This window comes from Cyprinus carpio, chromosome B4 (genome assembly GCF_018340385.1).
Source record: "Cyprinus carpio isolate SPL01 chromosome B4, ASM1834038v1, whole genome shotgun sequence".
Classification (NCBI taxonomy): Eukaryota; Metazoa; Chordata; class Actinopteri; order Cypriniformes; family Cyprinidae; genus Cyprinus; species Cyprinus carpio.
Window position 1 is genome coordinate 10,650,520 of NC_056600.1, and position 25,175 is coordinate 10,675,694.

At 35.8% G+C, this 25,175-nt stretch overlaps 1 protein-coding gene across 6 annotated transcripts in view; it reads right to left on the bottom strand.

Annotated features, from left to right (window-relative positions):
• LOC109051389 (glutamate receptor-interacting protein 1-like) overlaps positions 1 to 25,175 on the bottom strand; it is a 248,011-nt gene that overhangs the window by 59,191 nt on the left and 163,645 nt on the right. For all 6 annotated transcript variants that reach the window (XM_042721939.1, XM_042721935.1, XM_042721938.1 and 3 more), the window contains exons 2-9: positions 23,968 to 24,048; positions 13,862 to 13,997; positions 12,397 to 12,542; positions 11,457 to 11,540; positions 10,710 to 10,785; positions 7,990 to 8,135; positions 2,519 to 2,666; positions 1,569 to 1,738 (exon numbers count right to left, since the gene is read on the bottom strand). In XM_042721939.1, coding sequence (XP_042577873.1) covers positions 1,569 to 1,738; positions 2,519 to 2,666; positions 7,990 to 8,135; positions 10,710 to 10,785; positions 11,457 to 11,540; positions 12,397 to 12,542; positions 13,862 to 13,997; positions 23,968 to 24,048 — 987 coding nt within the window. The remainder of the gene's footprint in view (positions 1 to 1,568; positions 1,739 to 2,518; positions 2,667 to 7,989; positions 8,136 to 10,709; positions 10,786 to 11,456; positions 11,541 to 12,396; positions 12,543 to 13,861; positions 13,998 to 23,967; positions 24,049 to 25,175) is intronic.

Here is a 25,175-nt window from a genome sequence, read left to right on the forward strand (position 1 = left end):
GACGCAAAAAACATCCTGTGATTAATCTAGAGTGATGTGAATATTCGCTTCGCTTTTTGTGTGCACACACCATAATTATATATTACTCTAATAAAAGTATTAAGTACCCCTTTTCAATTTTACTTGAGTAAAAATACAAAAGTATTTGATTTTTTATGTACTTAAGTATTGAAAGTAAAAAGTGCTGCTTGCTGAATGTTCATTTTGTAATTTTTAAAAAAATTGTTGCTAATTGAAAAAAAGTGTTTGTATAGTTGCTAGAACAATTGTTTTGTAAGATAGACTCACAACCGTTTTGCTTGGCAGAAGCTTTGTGTTTAAATATTTCAACTCAAATCAATATTTTGTGTCTAATTGTTTACTTATGTGGCAAGTAGGCGTGTAATAAGCAAGATAATGTTTATCCAGCTGGTTTTTAACCACAAAATACACCTCTTCAGGGTGATGCAGGATGCATTTGCTTTGGGGTCCTGATCACCCTTTCGAGGTTTATTCTGCGATAACAATTTGGCTGGATGAACATTATCCTGTTTATTACATGCATACTTGCCACATAAATACAAAAATAGACACAATATATTGATTTGGGTTGAAATATATAAATATATATATAAAATACTTGATTCTGGTGTTTAAATATGACTCTGGTCTGGTCACTCTTGCCTGGCTGTGCTCTAGTGTGGCCTTCCACATCTTTGTGCTATTAATCTAGTCTTTGTCTCTGCGTTTGAACGTTAGCTTCCTGCTCCTGATAAGATGTGACAGGGCACACATGGGATCTCATAAGAATGCATTCTCTGTGAGAAGCATCGTTGCTCTAAACTTTTGACGTCAAATCTCGTTATCATAGCATTTGGTGGCACACAGCCTAATAAAAACCTGTCAGGTGATAAGAACGAGTGTTTGAACACCACATAACCCCTGACAACCTGAAACACAAGGCAAGATACACTATACTCTCACAGCCCTGTCTGCATTACAGATATCTCTGCAGGAAAGATGCTTAAATATCGTTAAGATAACCGTCACAGCTGGCCTGTCAAACGCTGCATTCAGACAACCTACTGTATCTAGAAACTACAGGGTTGATATCAAAAACACGCAGGAATTATGGTAGGCTTCAATTATGCATATAACATCACTTTCAATAAATTGATTAACTCATTAAGGGGATGTCTCTGCTCTCTCCTCAGAGCATTGAGGTTTAAAGAGGTACTGTACGGTGATCTAAGATGCATGACATACAGCATTTCAGAGAACAGCTCTCATTAATAAATGTGACCAAAAATAAAATGCTGAGTGAGTAAAACTGTACTTCTCTAAATAAATATGCACTTATCCACTTCGTTTTCCAATCTGCGTGGTCTTACGCTCTAGAGAAAGCCCTAATGGAGTGTTTTAAAGGTGTAAAAAGAGCCAAATCAGTTTGAAATCAAGCAAGGATACAGTGAAATGCCTGCTCCTATATTCTCCCATGCTTATAATACACTATCCCCATTAAAATCAATGGAATTGATGCATTTTTGATGTCAATTCTAGTCCAGAGTGAGTCTGCATAGATTTCTTACCATGTTCAGGGCCCTTGAGGGCCAGTCTTGTCTGGTGGTGAGGCAGAATCTCCATTTTGACGTGTTCAGAAGCGCTAGCTAGCAGCTGGGTGGCCTCAGCCAGTGTGCAATACTCCATACTTGTGCCATCCACCGAGAGGATGTGATCACCTGCATGCAGTGCACCACACCTGCAAAAGCAATGGGATCACTTCCTATTCTCCCAGCTTTAAACATCCACTGAATTGCAGTTCTTCTCAATTATCTACTACAGATATCATTATCTAATATCATGGCTTTCAGTAGTCCAACATTTTGTGATTATATATATATATATATACACATCAAAGTACTTAATTTTATATACACATCAAAGTAATTAATTTTAAATTAGGGGTATATACAGTATATATATATATATATATATATATATATATATATATATATATATATATATATATATATATATATATATATATATATATATATATACACACACCATAAAAGTGCTTTTTTTTGCAGCAGAAATGCACAAAATGGTTCCAAATTGAGCATCTAAACTGGCACCCTGTTGATAGAAAAGGGGTTTAAGGTGTATTTATAATTCCCACCCAATGTTTCTCCCAAGAGCAAATTCTTGAATCATCTTCAAAGTGCTAATCTGTTCTGATGGAAAGGTTTTCACTTGCTCAGCACTCCTCCACCCTTATTATTGTTCCGGGCCTTTCTGCTGGTGTGAAGGCTAGATGAGTTATTGAATTTCTATAATTAGTTGCTAAGCTTTATGCATTTCAAACTTTGAAAATTTCACAAGCAGGCATCAGGTTCCTGCAGTGCACATTTCTCTTCTCTCGATGCATTGATCTGGCTCACAGAACAATGGAAACATGATGAGCAATGATGCTTCTTTCATTAGGAACCGAAATGGTTGCCTTCCTATGCATGTGGGAAATGATTGCGGCTGTAATTACCTATCGGCGATGCTGGCTGGTTTGACCTTGTCGATGATGATGACCTGCTTATTGCAGTACATGGAGGTAGAGAGAGCCAGACCTAAACTGGAACCCATGGACTTAGCCACCTCCACCAACAGTGGGCCTGAAGCTGTGGCTACAGAATCTAATAAAGGAGGAAAAAAACAGTGATTATATTCAGAAAATGGACATTATAGGGTTACAAAGTGGCCCATGACCTGTGGCAGAGCTTGCCTTTTTGGTATATTAATGCAAATCAGAAAGCTTGGGTTAGGTGTACACTCCAGAAATTGGATAAAGCCTAAATCAAAAAGCTGCACGGAGGAAACAGAAAATGTGGTCTGAAATTGTTCATGATATATTTATGTAAACCAATCCCAAGCCTTATATGCTTAGTTGGCATCAAGATGAAGAATGTTTTAACACATACACTCTTAAAAATAAAGGTTCCAAAAATGGGTTTTCACAGTGATGCCATAGAAGAACCAGTTTTGGTGCCCCAAAGAACCTTTCAGTGAACAGTTCTTAAAAGAACCATTTTTTCTTAGTGTGAAGACCATTTTAATAATCTCAAGAACCTTTTTCCACTGAAAAGAACCTTTTGTGAAATGAAAAGGTTCCATGGATGGTAAATTCTTTGTGGAACCACTGATGTCAATAAAGAACCTTTATTTTTAAGACATATGTATATATTTTAGCTATAGAATGCATAATTAAACTCAAAACACTGGATTAGGTTATAAAATATCAAACCAATGTTATTTTAAAGACACACAGAATGAATACATCTTTTCAAGAAAAAAATTTATGAAATAGCTATATTGTTCAAAAATTGTTATAAAACATAAAAATAAAATTGCAACATCACAAGATTAAAATGGTAACATTTTAAGAATAAAGTCCAAATTCCTAGAATAAAATTGTTGTATTGTGAGATTAAAGTATTGTTTTTTTCTCAGAATATTATTATTACAGCATTGCAATTAGTATTGTTTTTTCACCTCATGTTATATAGCATTACTTTTTTAAAAACATAATTACACAGCATTATGCGATTAAAGTATTGTTTTTTCCCCTCAAATTATTTTTATATAGCATTATTTCTCACAATACTATTATACAGCATTAAATTATATAGACTAAAGTAGTATTGTGTCTCAAAATATTATAGAGCATTATTTTTCTCAAAATAGTATTACACAGCATTATAGGTATTGTGATTTCTGCTCTGAACATATTTCTATTTGACAATTTTACTCTCATAATATTATGACTATTCTTAAGCTTTTTTTGATGGCAAATTTAGGTGAGTGTGAATACACCTGTGGTTTGTCTGCTACGGCACCTGTGTAAACTTGAACTGATTGCCTTCATACATCCACTAAGAATCACATTTACACCACTATGCAAACAACTTAATTTGATATTTTGCTTCTAATGCATTGTATGAAATTACATACATTTGTAAGTGTGGCTTAAGTGCCCAAACACCTGGTAAAAAAAAAAAAAACATTACCGATGACGTTTATACACCCACACACATGTACACAAGCCTCATTACTGTGAATGAGGGTGAGCGGCTGCGGTTAGATCTGTTAAAGTGTAATGGAGGTAATTTAACATCTCAGGTTATTAATGGACCACACTAAAAGACCCAATTACACCATATGTCTTCAGAGCATGGAGGAAACACCACACATAAACACGTGTCACACGTCCGCTCTTCCAGCCCGTTCCCAACATGACCTGATTTGACTTGATGCTCATTACAAAGAGAAATAGCTCCTGCTGTTGTGTGTGTGGAGCGGACAGAAGGAGCAGCCGGTCTTTAGTTAGAGCGGGTGTACAGCTGTCGGCTGTCAGGTGTGTCAACTTCCTACCCGCGTTTACGGTAAACATACTTGCTGCCATTGCAAAATGCCAACGCACTGGGGAAACTCCTGCGCTAGTCTAGAAGATGCTATTTTGGTCTGTAAAGCGGGACTCAGAAAGTATCAAACATGTGGTGATGTGTTCATAATGTTAAACAGCAGTGTGAAAGGCCAGGAAGGGAAAGTACCCAAGTAACAAAGAATTGTGATTGTTTTTAATCATTCAACAATGATCAAGAGTCCATTAACTACATGCAAATGTGCCAAAATTGACTAACAGTTTGGTAGTATTTTGGCTGGACGATTATAAACTTAACATGGGAATTCTGTAGGTTTTAAGACTTAGGAAGACCTTTTTAGGACCAAGTAAAGAAAATGTAAAAAATAAATTGAATGGAACACAATATGCTAATAGAATATCTAAATGTAAAAGTCTTGTATTAGCTTATGCTTCAACGTTTAAAAATACAACCTCCAACTGATCTCCATTACTTTCTAACTTATTTTATTGAAAAATAAGGCTTGAATGCTCTCAAACAATAGAATATGAAAATACATACACTGCAGTCCAGGCAGCATTTAATGACATTTCTTTACCAATTTTAGACTTTCTGCTCTGATTTAATGCCTTTTTTAGGGCTTAATTTGTGGAAAGGCACCAACAGAACCACTGAACAGGAAACTGACTTAAAATTGGCTGCCAGGTAGATTGTCTGAGTAGACAAAATGACCAACCTGCACATCTCTTGTGAAACTGTGAGATAGCTAAACATGCTAAATGGGATCCAAGTGATCTCATTGAGTCATCAGGATTAAACCCTTTTTCCCGCCCCTGGTTTCCACCTTCACCTCCTTGCCAAGCCTTGCAGACCCACCTGACACCAGCCAAACAACAAGGAACAGACTATCCATTAATAAAACCAGGGGAGGGGAAATTGTTCAATCACATGGGTGCCATCCGGGTGACAGATGTTTGGTGATTAACATGCCACCGTTAAACGCATCGCGCTGATGAGGGCTTGATCGAGGAGCTCATGAGGAGTGTTCGTGTTGCCATGAAGGGCTGGAGGAGCGTGTGGTGATGGGAGGAAGGGTGGTTGTAAATTGTGATGAATGCACAATGCATGCTTGGTCTCTGGCGATTAGTTTTAATCAAACCTCGTAACTGTATGTGTCCACTGGTGCAGAGCTGAGCAGCCATTTTTAGTTCCTTCTCAGTGGAAGATTGTGGAGCAGAGCAAGTTGTATCAAATAGATGAGATAATGCTCAATATATTGCAAATGATATACGAAAAAAGCTGGCCAGCAGCCGATCGCTAAGAGCCAAAGTCAGTGACGTCTGTCATGGACTCATAAATAAAGCTGGCCTCTTTCCGACTATAATTGTGCATATATGAATATTTTATTGGATGTATACTGAAAGCAATCATAGATTATATATTTTACAGAAAGAGAGCAATCACATTTACCACTGTTCAGTGATTTGAGTCATTTCAAAAGGAATCAATGCAACTGCGACCTTCAAATGAGGGTGAAAGATTTTTTTTCTTTGCAGATTTAGCAATGGATTCAGGTTGATCAGGTGTATTTGCCACGCAGACCAACATAAAGCTGTTTCATCAATTGTTTTTTTTTTTCACTGAAATGCTGCTGATGTGACTAAATGTGTGAAATCATAAATAAATCATTCTTTTGAGTTGGCCTTTTTTAGTGAATCATCAGAACCGGTTTACTGAACAATTCACTCATAAATCGGTTCATCTTCATTCTGAGCAGTTTACGAATCAATGAGTTATTAAACGGAGAATCATCTTTTTTTCAAAACATCTGATTCATAAATGAGTTCTTTAACAAACAAGCTCATACTAAGAAACTACCTGATATTGTATCAGTACACAATGGCGTATGCTGAATCATTGGTTGAATTGGTTTATTGAAATAAACTGTCCAAAAGAGCTGATTCTTAAAAATAAGTCTCACTTTCTTCTGCACCTATGAACACACTGCACAGAGCAGGAGAGTTGATAAAACTGAAAGAAAGAGTGTGAGGTGAGGAGAGAGGGTAAAAAGAGGGTATAAATGATTTTAGGTGGGGAGAAAGTGCATTATTTCAGACAGAAATCGAGGACAGAATGATCTTTAAGTTACACAGCAAGACTTAAACTGAGAAGGAAAGTGCACTGACCAAAAACACAGTCGAACAGGCACTGTAGCGTTTTATGCTGTTCAGACAGTGCTGTTCAAATAGAAGGGTATATCAGTGCAGTGAAGCAGGATGCGCCTTTCCACTAGGCACAGCAGAATGAGAATCTATCACTTCCGGGTCAGAGCTCAACAAAGACATCGGAAAGATGAGTTACAGCCATGTGCCACATTTCATACATTGAAGAATTTCCTTTTCATTTCAGTTCAGCTCACTGGTTGTCAACCTCTTTCTTGTTTTTGTGCACCTCATTCAGCTCGTTGACACACTGTCATTATCCACAGCGTATTTTCTCTGACATTTACAAATACTACAAAAACATATCGACATTCAAGAGCTGGATAAAATTAAATAATTGTGTGATCTTTTTCAAAATTGCTAAAATGCTACATTCTGTAATTGCTGTTTTCAGTCGATATGTGTTTACAATTAATGTAATGGTCTTCCAGCTGGAAACATTAGGCCTCAACAGATGTTCCAGAACACAACAGAACAGCTGGTCTTCAACAAACCACGAAGGGCACCTTCTTGACCAAGTATTAAAGTTTTTAAAAGTCCTTGAAGGAAACAATACAACAACTTAATTGTAACTAAAAAAAACTGAAATTAAAATCAGAGTTTGTGAAAAATAAAGATAAAACAGAAACTACAAAAGTACACTACACTTCAAACAAAAGCTAAATAAAATTAAAAGGAACAAAAAAAAAAACATTTTAGAGATTTTTTAATTAGTTTAGGTTTTTTTAAATCTGTATTTTTTTGCAAACTCTGGTAATAAGGGTGAGTAAATAGAATTTTAATGAACTCTTTTATCAACAACAATTAATTTTTTATAACACCGCCACCACACACATATAACAAAATAAAAAAAATATATTTTTAATTTTTCCTAATCTCTCGTCTGCTATTTCATTTGTCTAGCAATGTAAATCTATCAATACTGAAATAATACAATAAAAACTGAAAATAAAAATTGCCGCTGTGAGCATGTAAGTCATACTGATGCTGCACGTATAACATATGAAATAGCCCCCATATATAATATCCATGAAATTATCCTGAAGCAGATCCATACAGGTGGAGCTGGGGAAGGTGGTGGGTTTCTGCAAGCACTAGTCAAGTATTTGAATGTTGAGCAGCAAGCTCACAGGCTACTGATACGAAAAGAACCAATCAGCTGCACCATGTGAATAATGATGTCATTATGTCAGACTGAGTTCGGACAGCGCCATCTAGAGTTTCACGACAGAACTTTGGATAAATATTATTGCTATCTCCTTTTAATGATAAATCCCATCTGTATTTTCCTCATTTAATTAATTAGAAGTCTTTTAAGATAAAAAATAAGGTGAATTATCTGGGGGCGGGATTAGTTGAAGTGGGTGTGTCCTTACCCATGACTGACACATCATACTCTATGAGAAGAGTGGCTTCCTGGCCGCATTGTTTGAGGATGCTCATGGCCTCTGCGTGAGACGCTCCATGCAGACGAATTCCGTCAATACTGAGCAGTCTGTCGCCGGGTTTGATGGTACCTTCCCTGAGAGAGAAAACAAAATACAATACAGACTGAAATGGCCTATCTGAATTAGAGAAGAAATATGTGGTACACAAGAGAGGCACCCAGAGACACAATAGCATTTGTATTGTGTGTCCTCTGCTTGTTTGCTCATAACAATAACACTTTAAAATGCCGGAAAGGTTACAGGCTTTACAATACCACAAATTCCATCTGTTATCATGGCAAGCAGGTTACGTCTGTGTTCAACACACCAGAGACCTTTCCAAAACCACAGTAATTCCTAAACCGTTAGAGCCAGGAACCGAACTGAAGCTCAATAGATATAAAAATAAACTCATTTACCTTTCTGAAATACTCAAGAATATGGAGAAAATGTGACCATCTCTATTAGTACTCAATATTCTTGAACTGTCTGATGCACACAGCACACAAAACTGGCTTATTCTAGCTGATCTATCTAGTGCCAATCTGATTATTAAAGATAGTTCAAGATAGTTTACTAGCAAGCTAATTAGAGATCCTTCAGCAGAATGTTAATGGTTTAAAGTTTGAGGTCAGTAAGATGATAAAACGTGGTGGTATCTAAATACTATTATACAAAAATGTCAAACTTTTATTCAGCAGGATTTCATTAAAGTGATCGACAGTGACAATAAAGACATTACAAAAGATTAAGAAATAAATGCTGTTCTTTTGAACTTAACATTCAAAGTATCACAGTTACAAGCAACACAACTATTTTCAACATTCAGAATAAGAAATGTTTCCTGAGCACCAAATCAGTATATCAGAATGATTACTGAAGGATCATGTGACACTGAAGATGGGGGTCAATTCAGCTTTGCATCACAGGAATAAATAACATTTTAAAATATTTTACTTTTGTACTTTTGAAAAAATAAATGCAGTTTTTGTGAACATGAGAGACTTTTATAGTATAAAAATCATACCGACCCTAAACCTTTAAATGGTTGTGCAAGTCTGTGAAATAATCTGTATTAGTCTTATTAATTTTGGATAGACATATATTTTGCAATCCTTTTTTTTTTCCTCCATTCAAATATTAGTGAAGGCTGTAATTACTGTGGTATAATTTATTTGCGTTACAAACAATAGCATGTAAACACAAAGGTAAACTGTGATTAGTCGATTTGTGAATCTTTCTATTTAAGGCTGGCTACGTCAGACTATTAAGCTTTCTGTGAGGACAGTTTCAAAAAACATTTTAACCCCGGAATAACAGGGAGCACCACAAGAGGCGAGTTTTGGTTAAAGGCTTGATTTATGACTCAAACGAAATGAAATTTGCCGTTTTTATTTTCTAAGGGGGCCATTCTCTGTAACTGCAAGATGTCAGAGGCCAGTCAATATTAAATTGCAGAGGAACAGAACACAATATTTACCCAGAAAAACAGGAGCCATGCCATTGAACAAAAGAAATGGGAATACTCTCTCGGTAAGAAATGAAATTACCATTGTGCAAAATGAATATTGATAAGGTATGTGGGGAAAGGGAGAGACGGGCTGGTGTGTAATGACGGTAATAACAGAGCAGTTCAAACGCCAGAGCGAGTGAAATATCACACTGGTCCATTTGCAATTCTCAAGCGATTGCTGAAGTTGCGGTGCAATCCATTCTGGTTCCGAAAGGAACGCCGACTGGGAAACACTATTTTCATCAAGCAATTTCTTGCCATTTCACAAAAATGACTACAGTTCAACTATGCTAGACCGGTAAAGATAAAAGCCCAACTCATTACAAGGTAACACAGAGAGAAACACACGGGTTAAAAATAACCATTTCACCATTTAATACAACATGCAAAAATAAAGTCAGTAATTGAAAAATAACAATAAATACTCTAAATAAAAAAACAAGCATCATAAATGCTACTATGTTACGTATTTTTAAACACTTTTCCAAAACCCAGTAAATTGCCTACAGACAAACCAAAGCTGCATTCTTTATGCCCATCCATAAAATAAGAAAATTAATTATTGCTAGCCCTTCCGATACCTTTTTTGGCCAAATTATAAAGCTGTAGCCTTAGGGACAGAAATCCTATAATCCTGGGAGAAGATAAAGGCTTACTGATATACTTACATATTTATAGTTCACCCTCAAAAACATATTAAACCCAACTTACAGTACATGGTCAAAACGGTCTATTTGTGGATTTTAAAGGAATTTAGGCTTCTTTTCAGCTGTTAAAGCTTGGCCGCCCAGCTAAACCAGCTTGGAGTACAGTTTACAACAGATAAATCCAGCTTTAACTAGCTCACACCATCTAAAATGAGTAAAACTGCTTAGGCAGTAAATATGATTTTAAGGATTTAAAGAAGGAAAGTTTCATTAAAATTTGATCATTTCATTTTATTATTGTGAGTGCTATATGTATTTTCATGCTTAATAGTGTATCCTGACATTATCTTAGCAAAATGCTAACCCAAACCCCACTGAAATCAATTGTACGTAAGTTGATGTAGTGTCTAATAAGTCTCACTCTGTTTTATTTACGATGCCCTTTATGTTTTGGAAAAGAGCTTTAACGTCAGTGCTGATGAATCCAGTTCAGTTTAGGACCAACTCACCTGTCAGCCGGACCACCGGGTCTGATGGTAGTTATGGTAACCGGGCGAGATTTGTTTCTGTCTTCATGGGCGCCTCCTACATCATGGAAAAAACAACTTGTTTTGACACAATTTAACAAATGTAGTCATATAGCGAAACCTTGCATTTACAGGATATTTACTCAACATTATATAGTTTAATCTACTGTACACTTAGCCAATGAAGTAAATCATAACTCCAAATACTAGCTTAGTAGCACAAACCAAGGGCCATTTGCTCACCACACTGAAATTTCCATATCATTCTCAACAAAAGCACCAGATTATATATATTTAAAGTCTCTGCTCACCATAAAATTGCATACCATTGAATTCACAAATGGAGTCTCAAAGATGAAGAGAAAGTCTTCAAAATGCCTCTTTGAGACAGATTTGAGAAAAGGAGTAAAGCTAACCAAGACTTTGACAGGAAACCTATTTTTTCCTTCCCTCTCTCTCTCTTCAAAAGACTTGCTACTCTAGAGGGATCTGAAAAATGGTCTTTTAATGAAGTCTAAAATGCTGCTTGGTAAATATTTGGAAATTGAGTGTTAGCGGCACGACTGAAAGCTGCTTCATCTCTTTTCACCGGGCTCAAGGGCAGTGGAAGAAATCTTTAGAGAAAAATGGTATTTTTTTGTTTGATGCAGATGTGAATAAAAGTATGCTGATGAGGTGAGCTCAGAGACATTTGAACTGAGATGTGAAGAAGTCTACAGAGGCACTCACCTCTGATGACGAAACCGAATGTATTGCCTTCTTTGTGCAGGGTCACCTCCACGTTTTTGAACATGACCCCTGAGCCCTGTACAGCTGAGGAAGGAAACGAACTGTTCAAAGTTCTGCTGAGATCTCAATGCAAGACCAGAACACATACTGTAACTGAACAAATAAACTGACATTTACGTCATTGATAATGAGGAATCTCAGCGTAGGATTACTGTTATAAAACATGCCTCATTTTATTGCTATTTTGTATTTTGTATCATTTTGTCATATCATTGACACTTGATTGTTTCAAATAAGTTTAGAATTTTAGAAGATTAACGACTTAATTTAGAAGAAAAAAATATTTTATCAAAATGAAAAAAAGGGGAAAAAATTCATACAGTTTTATACACAATATTATTAAATTGTACTTAAGATATAATGTGAAGTGTGTGTGTGTAAATACAATTAAATAAATGTGTAAATACATACAAACAAACACATACACAAACGCGTACATAAACATACATGTACACAAATACAAAAATTTATAACATTATTAAAATTTTTAATATTAAAATAATTTAACAAATAAGTTTACAGTTTTGGAATTGTGAAAATTTTCAAATATCAATAAGTAAAAACTGTTTGTACACATACAGTTTATACACATGATATTATTAAATTGTATTTATGCATATATATGGAATTTTATATACACACAAATACATATGAACAATTATTCATATAAAAATATAAATATATTATTATATTGAGCATTAATATATTCTGCATATGAAATGATACTAAGTTATATAGGACAACATTCAGTTGTGTTTAGCATACAGTGCAGAGTTTATTATACAACATTTACTTGCAGAATGATGCGACTGACCAATCAGAGTCAAGTACTCCAGCTGTGTTATAAGTAGTAATACGGTAATTTTCTAATCTCACTCACAGACAGGCGGTAGCTCGTACTCGACCTCCAGAACGACCCTCTCCCCCACATTCTTCAGCAGACTAATAATCTCATCATGACGAAACTTTGTCAAGTTGATTCCATTCACAGACTTTATATAGTCCCCTACGTTCAACTGGTCACTCCTACAAAGAAACAGACCAAGAAAAAGATTCTATACATTTGCTGGAGAAAATGTGAGAGGAGGAAAATGCCAAAAGAAGGATGAAAGGACACAGTAAACAGGCAGGAGGAGAGAAAGAGCGAACAAAGAAAGAGAAGAAATGATGACAGGCAGAAAATAAGGCGGAGATGGAGTCAGGTCGAGCTCGGAGGCGCTTTGATAGCTGATCTGAGCCCACGAAGGGAACACTTTGTTCCAAGGAAGCATCAAGACAGGCTGCTCCAGTCTCCATCTCGCTCTCTCTCTGACACACATACACTCGCGGTTTACAAGACGGCCTGATTGTCAACAGATTCTGAAAGAACGAGTGTGATGTTAGGCAGTTTATTTCAGCTCGGGTAAAATTATAAGGGCAAGTGTCTAAGATATAAGGGTCGATAGATATAACGCAGTGAAGCGTTTAAAGCCAAACAATGGATTTGAAGAAGAAAAGTATCTGTGACTGTGAAGAAGAGGGCATTAAATGTGTGTGCATTTCACTATACGACATGCAGTGTTTGTTCTGGGATATGAATATGGATCCATTTTCTGAGGATTGTGGTAGTGTGTATGTGTTTGGGGAGGGCTAGCGAACAGTAGGCCGTCTGCCGTGCCTGACAGCCAATAGGGAAATGGGAGAGGAGTTCTGGCTTATGCAGTATTGATTAAAAGATTCTGTCTACCTTATTCACACACACACCCACAACATACTTCCTAGACAAAGCTCCAGCACACATTGATCTCTCTGGGCCCATCTATTGATGCTGTCTTAGCAAAAATCATTAGCATAAACACAAAAAGATAACAAAAACCTGACAACAAAAATCCTCAAAGGTGAATTTTTGCAACACTAGCATCTACATAACTGAACTGAAAGTCAGTTTTTACATTTTCTAAACAATATGTGATTGGTGCTGGCTAGCTGTACAAAACTAGCCACAGCAATGCTAATGTGAAGTTAATCTGAGTGACTCCTGCAGTATGCACGACATTTTAAATGTTTTAACCCTATGCTATGTGGTTAGTAGAGTATTTTGGGTAGTTGCCAGGTGCTATACTTAAGTCTACCACAAATTTGTGATTTTATGTTCTCTAGATATGACTTGAGTATCTCTTTCAATGTAAGTCTAAGGACTTTTTCTTGCCTGAAAAGCCCAAAGCTTTCAGATGTCATTCATGTCAATAACAGCCTTAGCAAACAGCACCAATTACTGTTTCCAAATATGTTTCCCAAGTTTCGAATTAGAAATGTCTGACATCGTGAAAACACGTTTTTGCAAAATCAACCTCGCTATTACTGACCTGGCAGCGATGCCGCCCTGGCGCAGGTTGGAGACGCGGGGCTTGCCGTCTTTGTCAATGCCTCCAGATACTGTCAGGCCCAAGGTTGTGCCTTCCTTCTTGATCAGCTCCACGGTGCTGGTGCCCTTAAACTCATCTGTGAAGCACAGGGAGGGATGAGGAGGAGGGTCATTGGGGGAGGTGGGAGAGGAAGCGCAGAGACAGGAGATGAGAGGGTTACAGGAGCAGAGGAGGCCAGCCGCTGCCATACCCCACTCTCCTCTAAATGACTGTGATCAGGCGTCCCAGACTGGCCCTCTCTCACACACTCTTTATCTCTCTCGTTCTACCCTAGCTGGTAATTAGTTATACACTCTAGAGTGCTCAGAGTGTGGTTGTGTGTCCGCACTTAGCAATAGGTCGAGGACACAGTTATCCCCAGAGGTGCACTAAAACGGACAAAATACCTGGGAACATCATCACTTGGAAAAATTACAATTCAGTAAGTAAAATAAATTAAAAACAATAATTAAACATTGTTTGTTATGTAAAAAACAATACATAAAAGTAAATAGATGAATTAAATGCATGAAAATGTAATAAAATAAATAAACATATACACACAAAATGTAATTATAAAATAATTATAAAATAAAAAAATACATATTCACACATTAATAAATAATTTATATATATATATATATATATATATATATATATATATATATATATATATATTTCATTGATATCTAGATGCAAGATATCAATGAAATTATCAGTTAAATAATTATTAAATACACAAAATAATAAATAAAATAATTTTTTATTGTATAGCTATATAGAAATTTATTAATTTATGAATTGTTAATTTTTTAAGATAAATAAAATGATTTAATTAAAAAATGCATGAATAAATTAATGAAATATAATAAGTACGTACATACATAAATTATATTTATATATATATATACATACATACATATACACACACACACAATTTTTATTGTATAACCATATACATTTATTTTTAGGACTAGAACATAGTTAGAATTACCTTCATATAAAAATTTTGCCAGCCTTGTATCATTTTGTCTCATATTTACCGTCTCTCTCACCATCTTGCACAGATATTGCTGGTCAGGGCAGACGCGTCGCTCTCCTATTGACTGGCTGTCATTCAATCCCTCAGTGGGATTGTCAAAGTCACATTAAGAATACTGCATATATCTGTGCAAGCAGGGCGCTCTCTCCCTTCCTGACTCACACCCTACCATCACTACATCATCTGTCAAAGCTGGAGAAGAAATAAAAATAAGGGATTTGTAATCCCTCTCTCCTGACTGGAGGAAGGAAAAGATGGATTTATATGAGTTTGTTCGCTTTCCTTTCCTCTCTCAGTATGTCTTTCTGTGGCGGGATAAATAGTGAAGGGAGACAAGGCTCTAAACCCCCCTGAGGCTACTGACAGAACAGAGTTCCTGAGCATCTCACCGCAGGAGGACGGCAATAACGGGACACGGGCTACAAAAAGAGCCTCTTTGGTGCTTAAAGGCTATAATGAAAGACACTTGCTCTTTTTTAGGGACAAAAAAGCTTCATAAATATTCTGGGTAAACACCATTGATGGGTACAAGTACTCAGAAATGACAGCCATGATAAACATGAAAGCACTTTAATGGTGTGACTTGATTTTGAACTTGAAAACATTTCACACCAATCTAAGTCCAGTAACTACATACAAATATGCCAAAACGAAGCCTCACTTTTAATTTTGTGATTTGTTGCAGCGGGTGGGACGTTGTTTGAGAAAAGTTAAAAAAGAACAATACTTCATGGATTCAAATAAGAACAAACAGAACTCAATTGATCACCATAACATTTCTTGCAACGCTTCAATATCAGTCTTGAGGACGACCATTTCAGCATGCATGCACTTTCAACCTGTTAGGTCAGCCTTCACAAACCTCGCAGTGAACAGTTTCTGCACTGACAATGAAATCATGGGATCTGTGTATCTGTTACAAATCCATCAGTTTAGTTTTGCTTTAAAATCCATAACTGCTCTGATGCCCTTTGCATGCAAAGCACCCGCACAGTAACCTCAGTAGACGAAGAAACAGATTTAACATTGCACTCTGCCTCCGATCGATACCGCTGCCATATGGACATGGGAAGGGAGCTATGTCGAAACGTGTCCTGGGACAGAGGGAGGTTAGCATGGATCTCAATATCTGGCTTGAACCTGAACCTCCAGGCAAGCTTATGGAGCTGAGCAGAGCTCTCGCAATGCAAACATTCTGATATATATCAAAGACAGCAAAGTAATTAAAAGAGAAATCAAACTTATAATGTGCCAACAGGAACTGCTGAATAATTTAGTGTGTGTGATTTTGTGTGTGTTTGGGAGTGATAGAGGCAAAACATCTTGTCGTGAGAAAAAAATGAGAATCAATATTCAAACAGGAGTTCAATCTATAACAAGCCTTGTGTTGTGTGCCAGTCTTTTGATAATTAATTGTAAAATAACTGCTCAATTTGCCTTCAGCTTTCATCAAATAATTTGATTAAAAATAACTTTGCAATGCTGGGGATTCGCAAGACAGCGAAAAATTACAGTGGGGTGAATTATAAATGTCGCTGTCATTTCTCTCCTCTCATCAGGTGAGGAATAAATAATGGGTCTTTTGAAGGTTTGTGGCAGCATTAAATTAACTCCCTTTACATGTGGAAGACAAAAAAAAAGTGATATGGTTGACATAACATACCTTCTGAGGCAAGAAACACTGATGCATTTCCACTAGAAATACGTGCAATTATATATATAAATATATAATACTAATTCATTTAAATTATACTAATTAAAAGTAAAAATGTGTATTTTTCATTTCAAAGCTCATATTGTGAAATGTCTTACTGAACTCTTTTTCGTAAACACTGTCCAAGCCAGTGCATCCTTCATGCATGTTGTGAGCCCTGTCACGCAGCTGCACCGGGGGGCCCACTGGGGGTCATCCAATATCCAAACAATTTGTGGCACAGTATGCCATGGTCATATTACAAGCTCTGTCTTAAGCTGTCTGGGGAAAGCGTGGTTCTCTCAGTTCACTGAGGGTTCAGCGTAATATCTCGGCCCAGAGCAAGAAAAAGGGCCACTGGGATCTAATGACCTGTGCTTTGAGGGCTACACTGGGACAGGTGTGGAAGTTGATAAGTTGATCCCATTACTCGTGCTCTCTCATTTTATTCCTTGTCCTCTATCCCACCTTTCCTGTTTGAGTGAGGCACTCAGAGCTAGTGTTGCATTGCCATGTTGCCACGGTGATGAGATTGGCCATCAGCTTTCTCAAAGCCGACAGATTCCTGTGGCGGGATCGAATGCTGTGCCCGTCAGACAGGTATTGAGGGGAAGAGACAGAAAGATAGAGCTTGAGACAGCATGTGCGAGAATGATACAAAGCAGGAGATAAAAGTACAGATGGAGTGTATGACAGAGAGAGCAAGATATAAACATCTACTCTGCCAGCTGAGGTGCACGCAGGTTAAAACAGTTATCACTTTTCAAGCTGTGACAGAAAACATTAATCTGCGATCGCAGACTGATCTAGATAGCAAACTTGATAGATAATGCACAGAAAAATCCAACCAAACACAGGTAGCAAAAATAAAAGTGTACAAGAGGCAATCCAACACTGTATAATTTCTTGTAAAAAAGTAAATAATTTATAAATTTTACTTAATTTTGAAAAACATAACTTATTATTTTGGAAATTATTTTAATAATACAATTTTAATATAATACATTAATACAGTTTTTTTATTGATAAAGATGTATTACTACAAATTGCACAGACTTAATGTAATTAAGGGATGCACACACACAATTAAATGTAATAATTGTGCATCATTTTATTTTTGCATTTAGATCACCTTTTCCCATTGTCTAATACTCACTTAAAGTTTATTTTTCAAAACAAAATAATTAAATAACATAATAATTAGCACTGTTAAATGTAATCTTGAGTAAATATCAAAGTGAATACCAATCATATTCAATATTCAAAAAAGTATATAACTTCAACTCAAATATCATTCAACCTTTAACACAAACAATAAAAGTTATAAGAAGACTTTTCTCCTTTCTTTTCAAAACTTTCAGGCTCTGTCCTAATTATGATAATTATCATTCAGCATTGTTTATCCCTGCTGTTTGCACGCTATCAGAAAAGACCCACCAGCTGAGAACCACATACAGTCTTTAGGAAAACGCTTCTGTTTTCTATGAAAAGCTCAGACAGGGACAGCAGTGAGTTGTGGAATAAAGATTTATTTTGTCTGTAACATTGCTCGGAGGTGTAATGAAAACATTTGGTTAAATGCCCACTGTCAGTTCACGGTTTAACTCTCTATGAAGGCTGTAGGCGTACTAGCAGGTGGGCTCAGCACTGAATTGGCGTTCCAACACTGAAACTTTAAGCAGTCAAAATGACAAATTAGGCCATAATTCAATATGGAACCAGGCATGACTAATGGTTGATGCTAGCAAACATTTGCACGGATATAAAAACAAACATATTCATAAACAATTGCTTCAATTACTTCAATTAAAAAAGGTCCAATTCATTACACAATTTCTAAACCGCCTCTTCAAAGGGAAGAAAAAATATCAGCTGCAACTAATCAAATTAATAATTGAATATGATATTTGCAATCTGTGAATAAATGATCTGGTGTTTGAATAATGGCTCTCTTTGATTATGTTCAATCATGCAGACTATTACATTGAAACATGCAATTCCCCTTTTGTTTTATATAACTCTATTCAGTGCAGTAAAATTGACACAGTGGTTCTTAAAGGCTGTTTTTCCTTCTGATGGAAGTTGTATGTGAGACAGAGATCAATATTCCCATACAGAGATGGTTTAGAGACACTCAAAATGATAAAAAAAAACACAATAAAGCTGTTCTTTAACATCAACCACAAGCAAGAACTACTACAATAATTTGATTAGCTGTATGTCATTTCAATTCTTAAATGGCTAAATTCCTGTCTTAATGTGTGAAAAACCAGCCTATACTTATTTGTATGCTGAAATAACCTCTCCACAGGAGGACAAAACTCACACAGGCAAATGAAAAACACTATCTGTTGGCTCCTGCGCCAAACAGGGTCTTCTGGGAGAAAAAGTTTGAGTGCATTTATCATGAAGATTTTGCACAGGCACGCTGAGGTATGAAGTACCGGCCCGCACATCTGCTCGCAATCTCTTTACTCATCTGCTTCTGACATTCAGTTTTAAACCTCTCAGAGAAACACGGTTTGCTTTAGAAGGGTAATTTTTAGAGGGTGGTTCTTCAACTATGGCCACTTTTGGACTTAAAAAATGTACTCTTAATTATATTTACACTGTCAGCCGTTCATTTCATTAGTTTACTAACAATATAAAACAATATACATCATAGAGAAATGTGTGCAGTAACATTGTCGAAAAAAGGAGTTGGCCATTTAATCCTAAAAAATTATTTCAGTGATCCATCATTTAAATGATGATTGTGTACATGAATGCTTAGACTTGCTAAGGCTAATTTCAAAGCTATTGTAGCACTGTGTGTATATTATATAGAATTACTGTAAACAATAAAGCATGCATTTAGCCTATAAGTATACTACTTTTAAAAAAATAAATGTCCCAAAATATCTCTATTTCAAATAAATGCTGTTCTTTCAAAATGTCTATTTAAAGAATTAAAGTAAAAAAAAAAGTATCACAGTTTTTACAAAAAGGATAAAACTGTATTAATATTTAATATCAGAATGATTTCTTAAGGTTCGTGTGGCACTGAAGACTGGAGTAATGATGCTGTAAATTCAGCTTTGCCATCATAGGAATACATTCAATTTCAAAACATATTCAAAAAGAAAACGGTTATTTTAAATGTCACAATTTTACTGTTTTAACTCTATTTTTTAATCAAATAAATGCAGCCTTAAATGCAGTGAGCAAAAGAAACTTCTTTTAAAACCATAAAAAAAACTTACCAAGCTTATATTTTTAAACAGTAGTGTACAGTACATATATTTCACACATTAAACATAAAAAAATCATTCAACTCTTTAGTTTATTATAGTTTTCTAATGTTAGATTGAAAGAATTGGTGTAGGTCAATCAAATACATAAAATACAATAAAATATAAATAAGTACATAAAAATACATTTGAAAAGTAGAATGTAGAAGATCAATGATGAGTAAAAAGTTTCAAGACTGGTTTAATGTGACCCTCTGCTAGTTTTAATAAGAAACAACCTAAGGGACATAAAAGTGCCTGAAGTTAAAGAAACACCCAACAACAACACAGTCAAAACTTCCCCAAGAAAGCACCACAAACAGCCCTTAAAATGAGCCACAACCTCCATTAAACTTTCACTCCTTCGACAGCTTGATAACAGACCTCAGGCCAAATTAATAGAGGCCTCTGCAATTGCACCCTGCATTACGTGTGGCTCTGAAAGTGCTGAATCACTTTGATGCAACAACATTTTCAGCTTGCAAGCCAGCGCCCAATGCCATCTATAGCGAACTCATCTGTCAGCAGCCTGTCTCTCTCATTCATTCTTTGCCTGCCCAATGAATGCTAACATGGCATTTAAAAAGAGATGTGTATGCAAAGGGACTCGTATCTAGGATAAGCGTGAGCTCGTGTTGTAGCAGGAAATTGAGGTTATACATGAATGATGCGTCCGTATCTATTCAGCAGCAGCCCAATGAGCTTTGAGATGCTTCTTGCACCGCAGGCCTCGGCTGCTCTGTATGTTGCTTAAAACATATTGTGATTATAACCAGTTAGAGAACACAACCCCCAGCGGATTAATTTGCGAAATTCCAGGTACCAATTGCTAATCCGCTCATCCATATTAATAACAACGCAGAGGACTAATCGAGGAGATTTAAATGTACAGCTAAAACTGCAACAGTGCAAAAACTTCAACAATTCACACATTCACATCTCAACTCTTTTAGACTCCCATCATTAATTAACTACCCTCCTACCCATAACCCTCACTCTCAGAAAAACAAAAATAATATATACTAACCTAGAGAGAGAGAGAGCGAGAGAGAGAGAGAGAGAGAGAGAGGAGACTAGAGAGAGAGAGAGAGAGAGAGAGAACTTGTTGAATCTTAGATGAAGTCATCAGAGAGAGAGAGAGAGAGGAGACTTGTTGAATCTGAGATGAAGTCATCAGGCTTTTCTAGCCAAGCTAGCTTTTTGTTTTGCCTCTGATTTTCACTAGCAGGTTTGGGAAAGACTAATTTTACTAAAGATGAATTTTACCTTTGGTTTACTTTCAGTTCATGTTTTTGATTGTAGAATTAAATTTCAACAGGGTGTTGAATTGGAATATTAATTGGAATGACAGAGGAATTTACTGCAGTAAAATGAAATTCAACAAGAGGAAACAATACAAAATATAATTACAAAAATCTTTTCAGCTTTCCACTATTTTTTTTTTATTCTGATATGCAAGATATTTGTCTAAACTAGGTTGAATACTGTGAAATTAACATTAAAATTCCTTTGAATCTACTTCAATCTTAACATATACTGTACATATACAGTCTACACAGTATAAAAATTAAATACTGGTGGTATTAAGGTTTCTGAAAGCTACTGTTCAGTAGGTTTTTTTTAAAAAAGAATTGAATACTTTTATGCATCAAGGACACATCAAATTGATCAAAAGTGACAGTAAAGACATTTATAATTTTTAAAAAAAAAATTCTATTTCAAATACATTTCTTTCTATTCATCAATCCTGAAAAAATTTATCATCGGGTCCACAAGCATATTAAGTGTTTCAACATTTATGATAATAATAAGTGTTTCTTGAGCTTCAAATAACCTTTTTTAAATGCTTTCTGAAGAATCATATGACAATGAAGACTGGAGTAATGGCAGCTGGAAATTCAGCTTTGCCATCACAGGAAAAAACTACATTTTAACATATAGAAAACAGCTCATTTAAATTCTAATAACATTTACCAATTCTACTGTTTTTACTCTATTTTTGATCAAAATGCAGCTTTGGTGAGCATAAGAGACTTTCAAAAGGTCTTTCAAATCTTACTGACCACAAACTTTTGAATTGCAGTGCACGATAACTTGGGCTTTTGGGTAATTCATGCTAAAAATATACATAAACTACACTTCCAACAGCTTTATACATTTATTCACACTTTCATTCAACTTTAATTCTACTTTTTTAGATTTAAACTTTGAATGACAAATCTGCACCCTGTTTGCTACCTCAATTCAAATTCCAAAAGTGAATCTGCATTCAGATCAATTCCAAAAGCAGAGAATTTCCGAATACTTTCAGGTTGAGGGGCACAGCACAAAATTCATCATCAGTTGCTACATAAATTCATTTCCCACTATCCTACCATATATTTTTTAAAACAACACTTTAAAAATTCAGGATATCTACACTTACCAAATGCATTTGCAGTCTTTGGAGAGTCTAAGCATGGAAAACTTGTTCTCTCTATCTCTCTAAAACCATTCAGATTTAGCCACGCTTCAGTTTCAATCTTTGTTTTATTTGATTTTATTATCCATAAACCACTCATGAGCATTAATTCTTTGCATAAACCAAGACATACACTTAGTGATGTAGTGTTCTAATTATTAGTATTCCCTTAAAATCATATAAATGCCATTTATCCAACATGTCTGAAATACTAAATAATTTAAGCGCAATGTGAATGGGCAATATTAAATCCATTATAAAAAGATTGTATCATGCAAGTTTTATAGTGAATAACTGTGACTGCATAAGGCCTTAAGCAAGTCAAGAATGGCCAAAGGATACTATCTATAAAAAAACAAAAACAGTGTGTATTTCCACTTTTAATATTTAGTCACATTCTTCCGGCATCATTCTATGTCTGATGTATGTGAAGTATTTTGTGACAGTAGCTTCTAATCCCACTCTTGGCAGTAAGTGATTTTCTAAAGAAGCATTATGAGACGTGCCACCATCTCAACCGCAAAAGCATCACACCGAGCTCGGCAGGAGCATCACAGTCTGCGTCTAATCTGTCTTCAGATGGATGGTTTAATACGGCAGTCCAAAGAGCCCGTGCCTACGGCGTGGAGCTACATCAGAACGTGGGCACGAGGCCCCAAAGCTGTCATGCTAAACGCTAACCGCTTCTGAAGATGTGCTTAGAGCTCTGTACTGAGAGATTATACAGGGAATTTATTTCAACACCCTCTGAGACGTTTTTACCTCTAGCATGAAAATGAGCGTCGCTTCAAAACGGATCTCAACTAACACAAAAGGATCGTTGGGTTTGTGGAACAAGTCATAAATGAACATAAGTACTGCAAGCGATTAGTTCGCCTTGTCACATAACCAGAGAACCAGTCGCACATCAATTATGTACACAATCAGTTAAATGTCTGGACGTGCCAGTCTCGTTGTTAAACACACATGCTAAAAAATCAATCAAAATAAAAAGCTTTTATTTTAGCTTTATCCAATTAGATAACTTTTGAATAGATTATGCTTATTTGTTTTATAACTAAAACAAACTATTAAAAATGATTGTCATTAATTAAAATAAAGCTGATAAAAAATTTAATACAAATCTTAGATTAAAAAAAACGTAAAATACTTAATAAAATAAATAAAATTGAGATAAAAAATGAATGAAAGCTAAATAGAAATATGAAAAAAACTAATAAAAATGACAAAAGCACATAAAAGTACTAAAATTCAAATCAAAATAGGAAACACACAAAAATGAAGGCATCTACTGTACACACTCACTTCTAAGCGAACAGAATACACAAAATATACAAAATTCATCAAAACACACTCACTTCTAAGCGAATAGAATGCACAGATGAGACAAAATTTCTCAAGTTCATTATAATAAAGCCCTTTTAGAAAACATTAGGCACATTAAACAGTAATTATTTCCTGTCAATAATAGTACACCTGCAAAAACAGAATTTTGTATATATATGTCACTTTTCGAGCCTCATACTATACCACACCTTTGTATAAAACCCAGCATATTTTACCCCAGTACTGCAGTGACAAATCAGATGTTGTGTTTTGTACCTGGAATACTCTGTCTCCTAATTGCCAGAGCGCCATCTGGTGGCCTGGAGGGATTGGAGTGTTTAGTGTAGGGCCCCTCATCTGAAAAACACAAGAAAACCAAGACATTTGAAAATCACACAATGGTTTTCATTAGCAAAACCATGTCCTTATTTTCGCATGCAAGCAAGATGTACACAAATTCAAAGCCACTCGAGTGGGTGTTTTTCACAGGAAATGATAGCTGTCACATATACACAGCTATTACCATGGCCAACACACTCTCAAAGAGACATAGCCTTCAATAACAATCATTTGAACATGAAGCTGTCAGCTTTTCACGCACACCCTCAAATATAATAAAAAGGAACACAGACACAACTCCTACAAGTTGAGCAGAGAACAGTGGCCTCCCATCTGTGATAATACGGTGAGCGCCTCAGCAGCTCCAGCTGTGGCCATCCGATTGTGTGCTCAGATTTAGAGTCGTGGAATACCGAGCAAAGACAGCGGGAGTCCTGTCATAATGGAGCCCTTAAAGAACAGCAGGATGGCACACTGAGCACTATTTACTTTGAATGCAAACGCAGCTAGACTCGACAGCAGATCACACATACAGTATGTGGAGAAGAGTGAAGGTGCCCAAGAGACTGGATGGAAATTTATACGGCGGGAAACGGATAACAATTATAAACATACTGTATCCCATAATTTCTGAACATAAGTGAGTCGCAATCTGCTTGGTGAGGCATGTGATTACTCTTGTTCACACAAAGGGTAAAGAATCACAAACCCTTAATTACTGTATAAGTATTAATGCACTATACATTTAGTATGGAGTTAAGTAGTTTGGAACACTTAAATCAGAAGTTAACTTATGACACAGCTGACAGATTATAGTCATTAAGCCATGAATATGTATAAATATTATTGGCTTTCTAGTAGTGTTAATGCCTTGACTGCAGTATGAATATGTAAATTATATGCAGATGAGGTCTTAAGCTGCTCAAGTTGCCTAAAAATGTAATTGCTAAATCGTGTGTCAATAAAAAGATATTATACATTGGTATCCAAGGCTGCATATATTTGATCAAAAATTATTCTTACAGTTTATAATAACTGTTTTCTATTTGAATATATTTTTAAATTTATTCCATAGATGGCAAAGCTGAATTTTCAGCATCAGTACTCCAGTCTTCAATGTCACATGATCCTTCAGAAATCAAAAA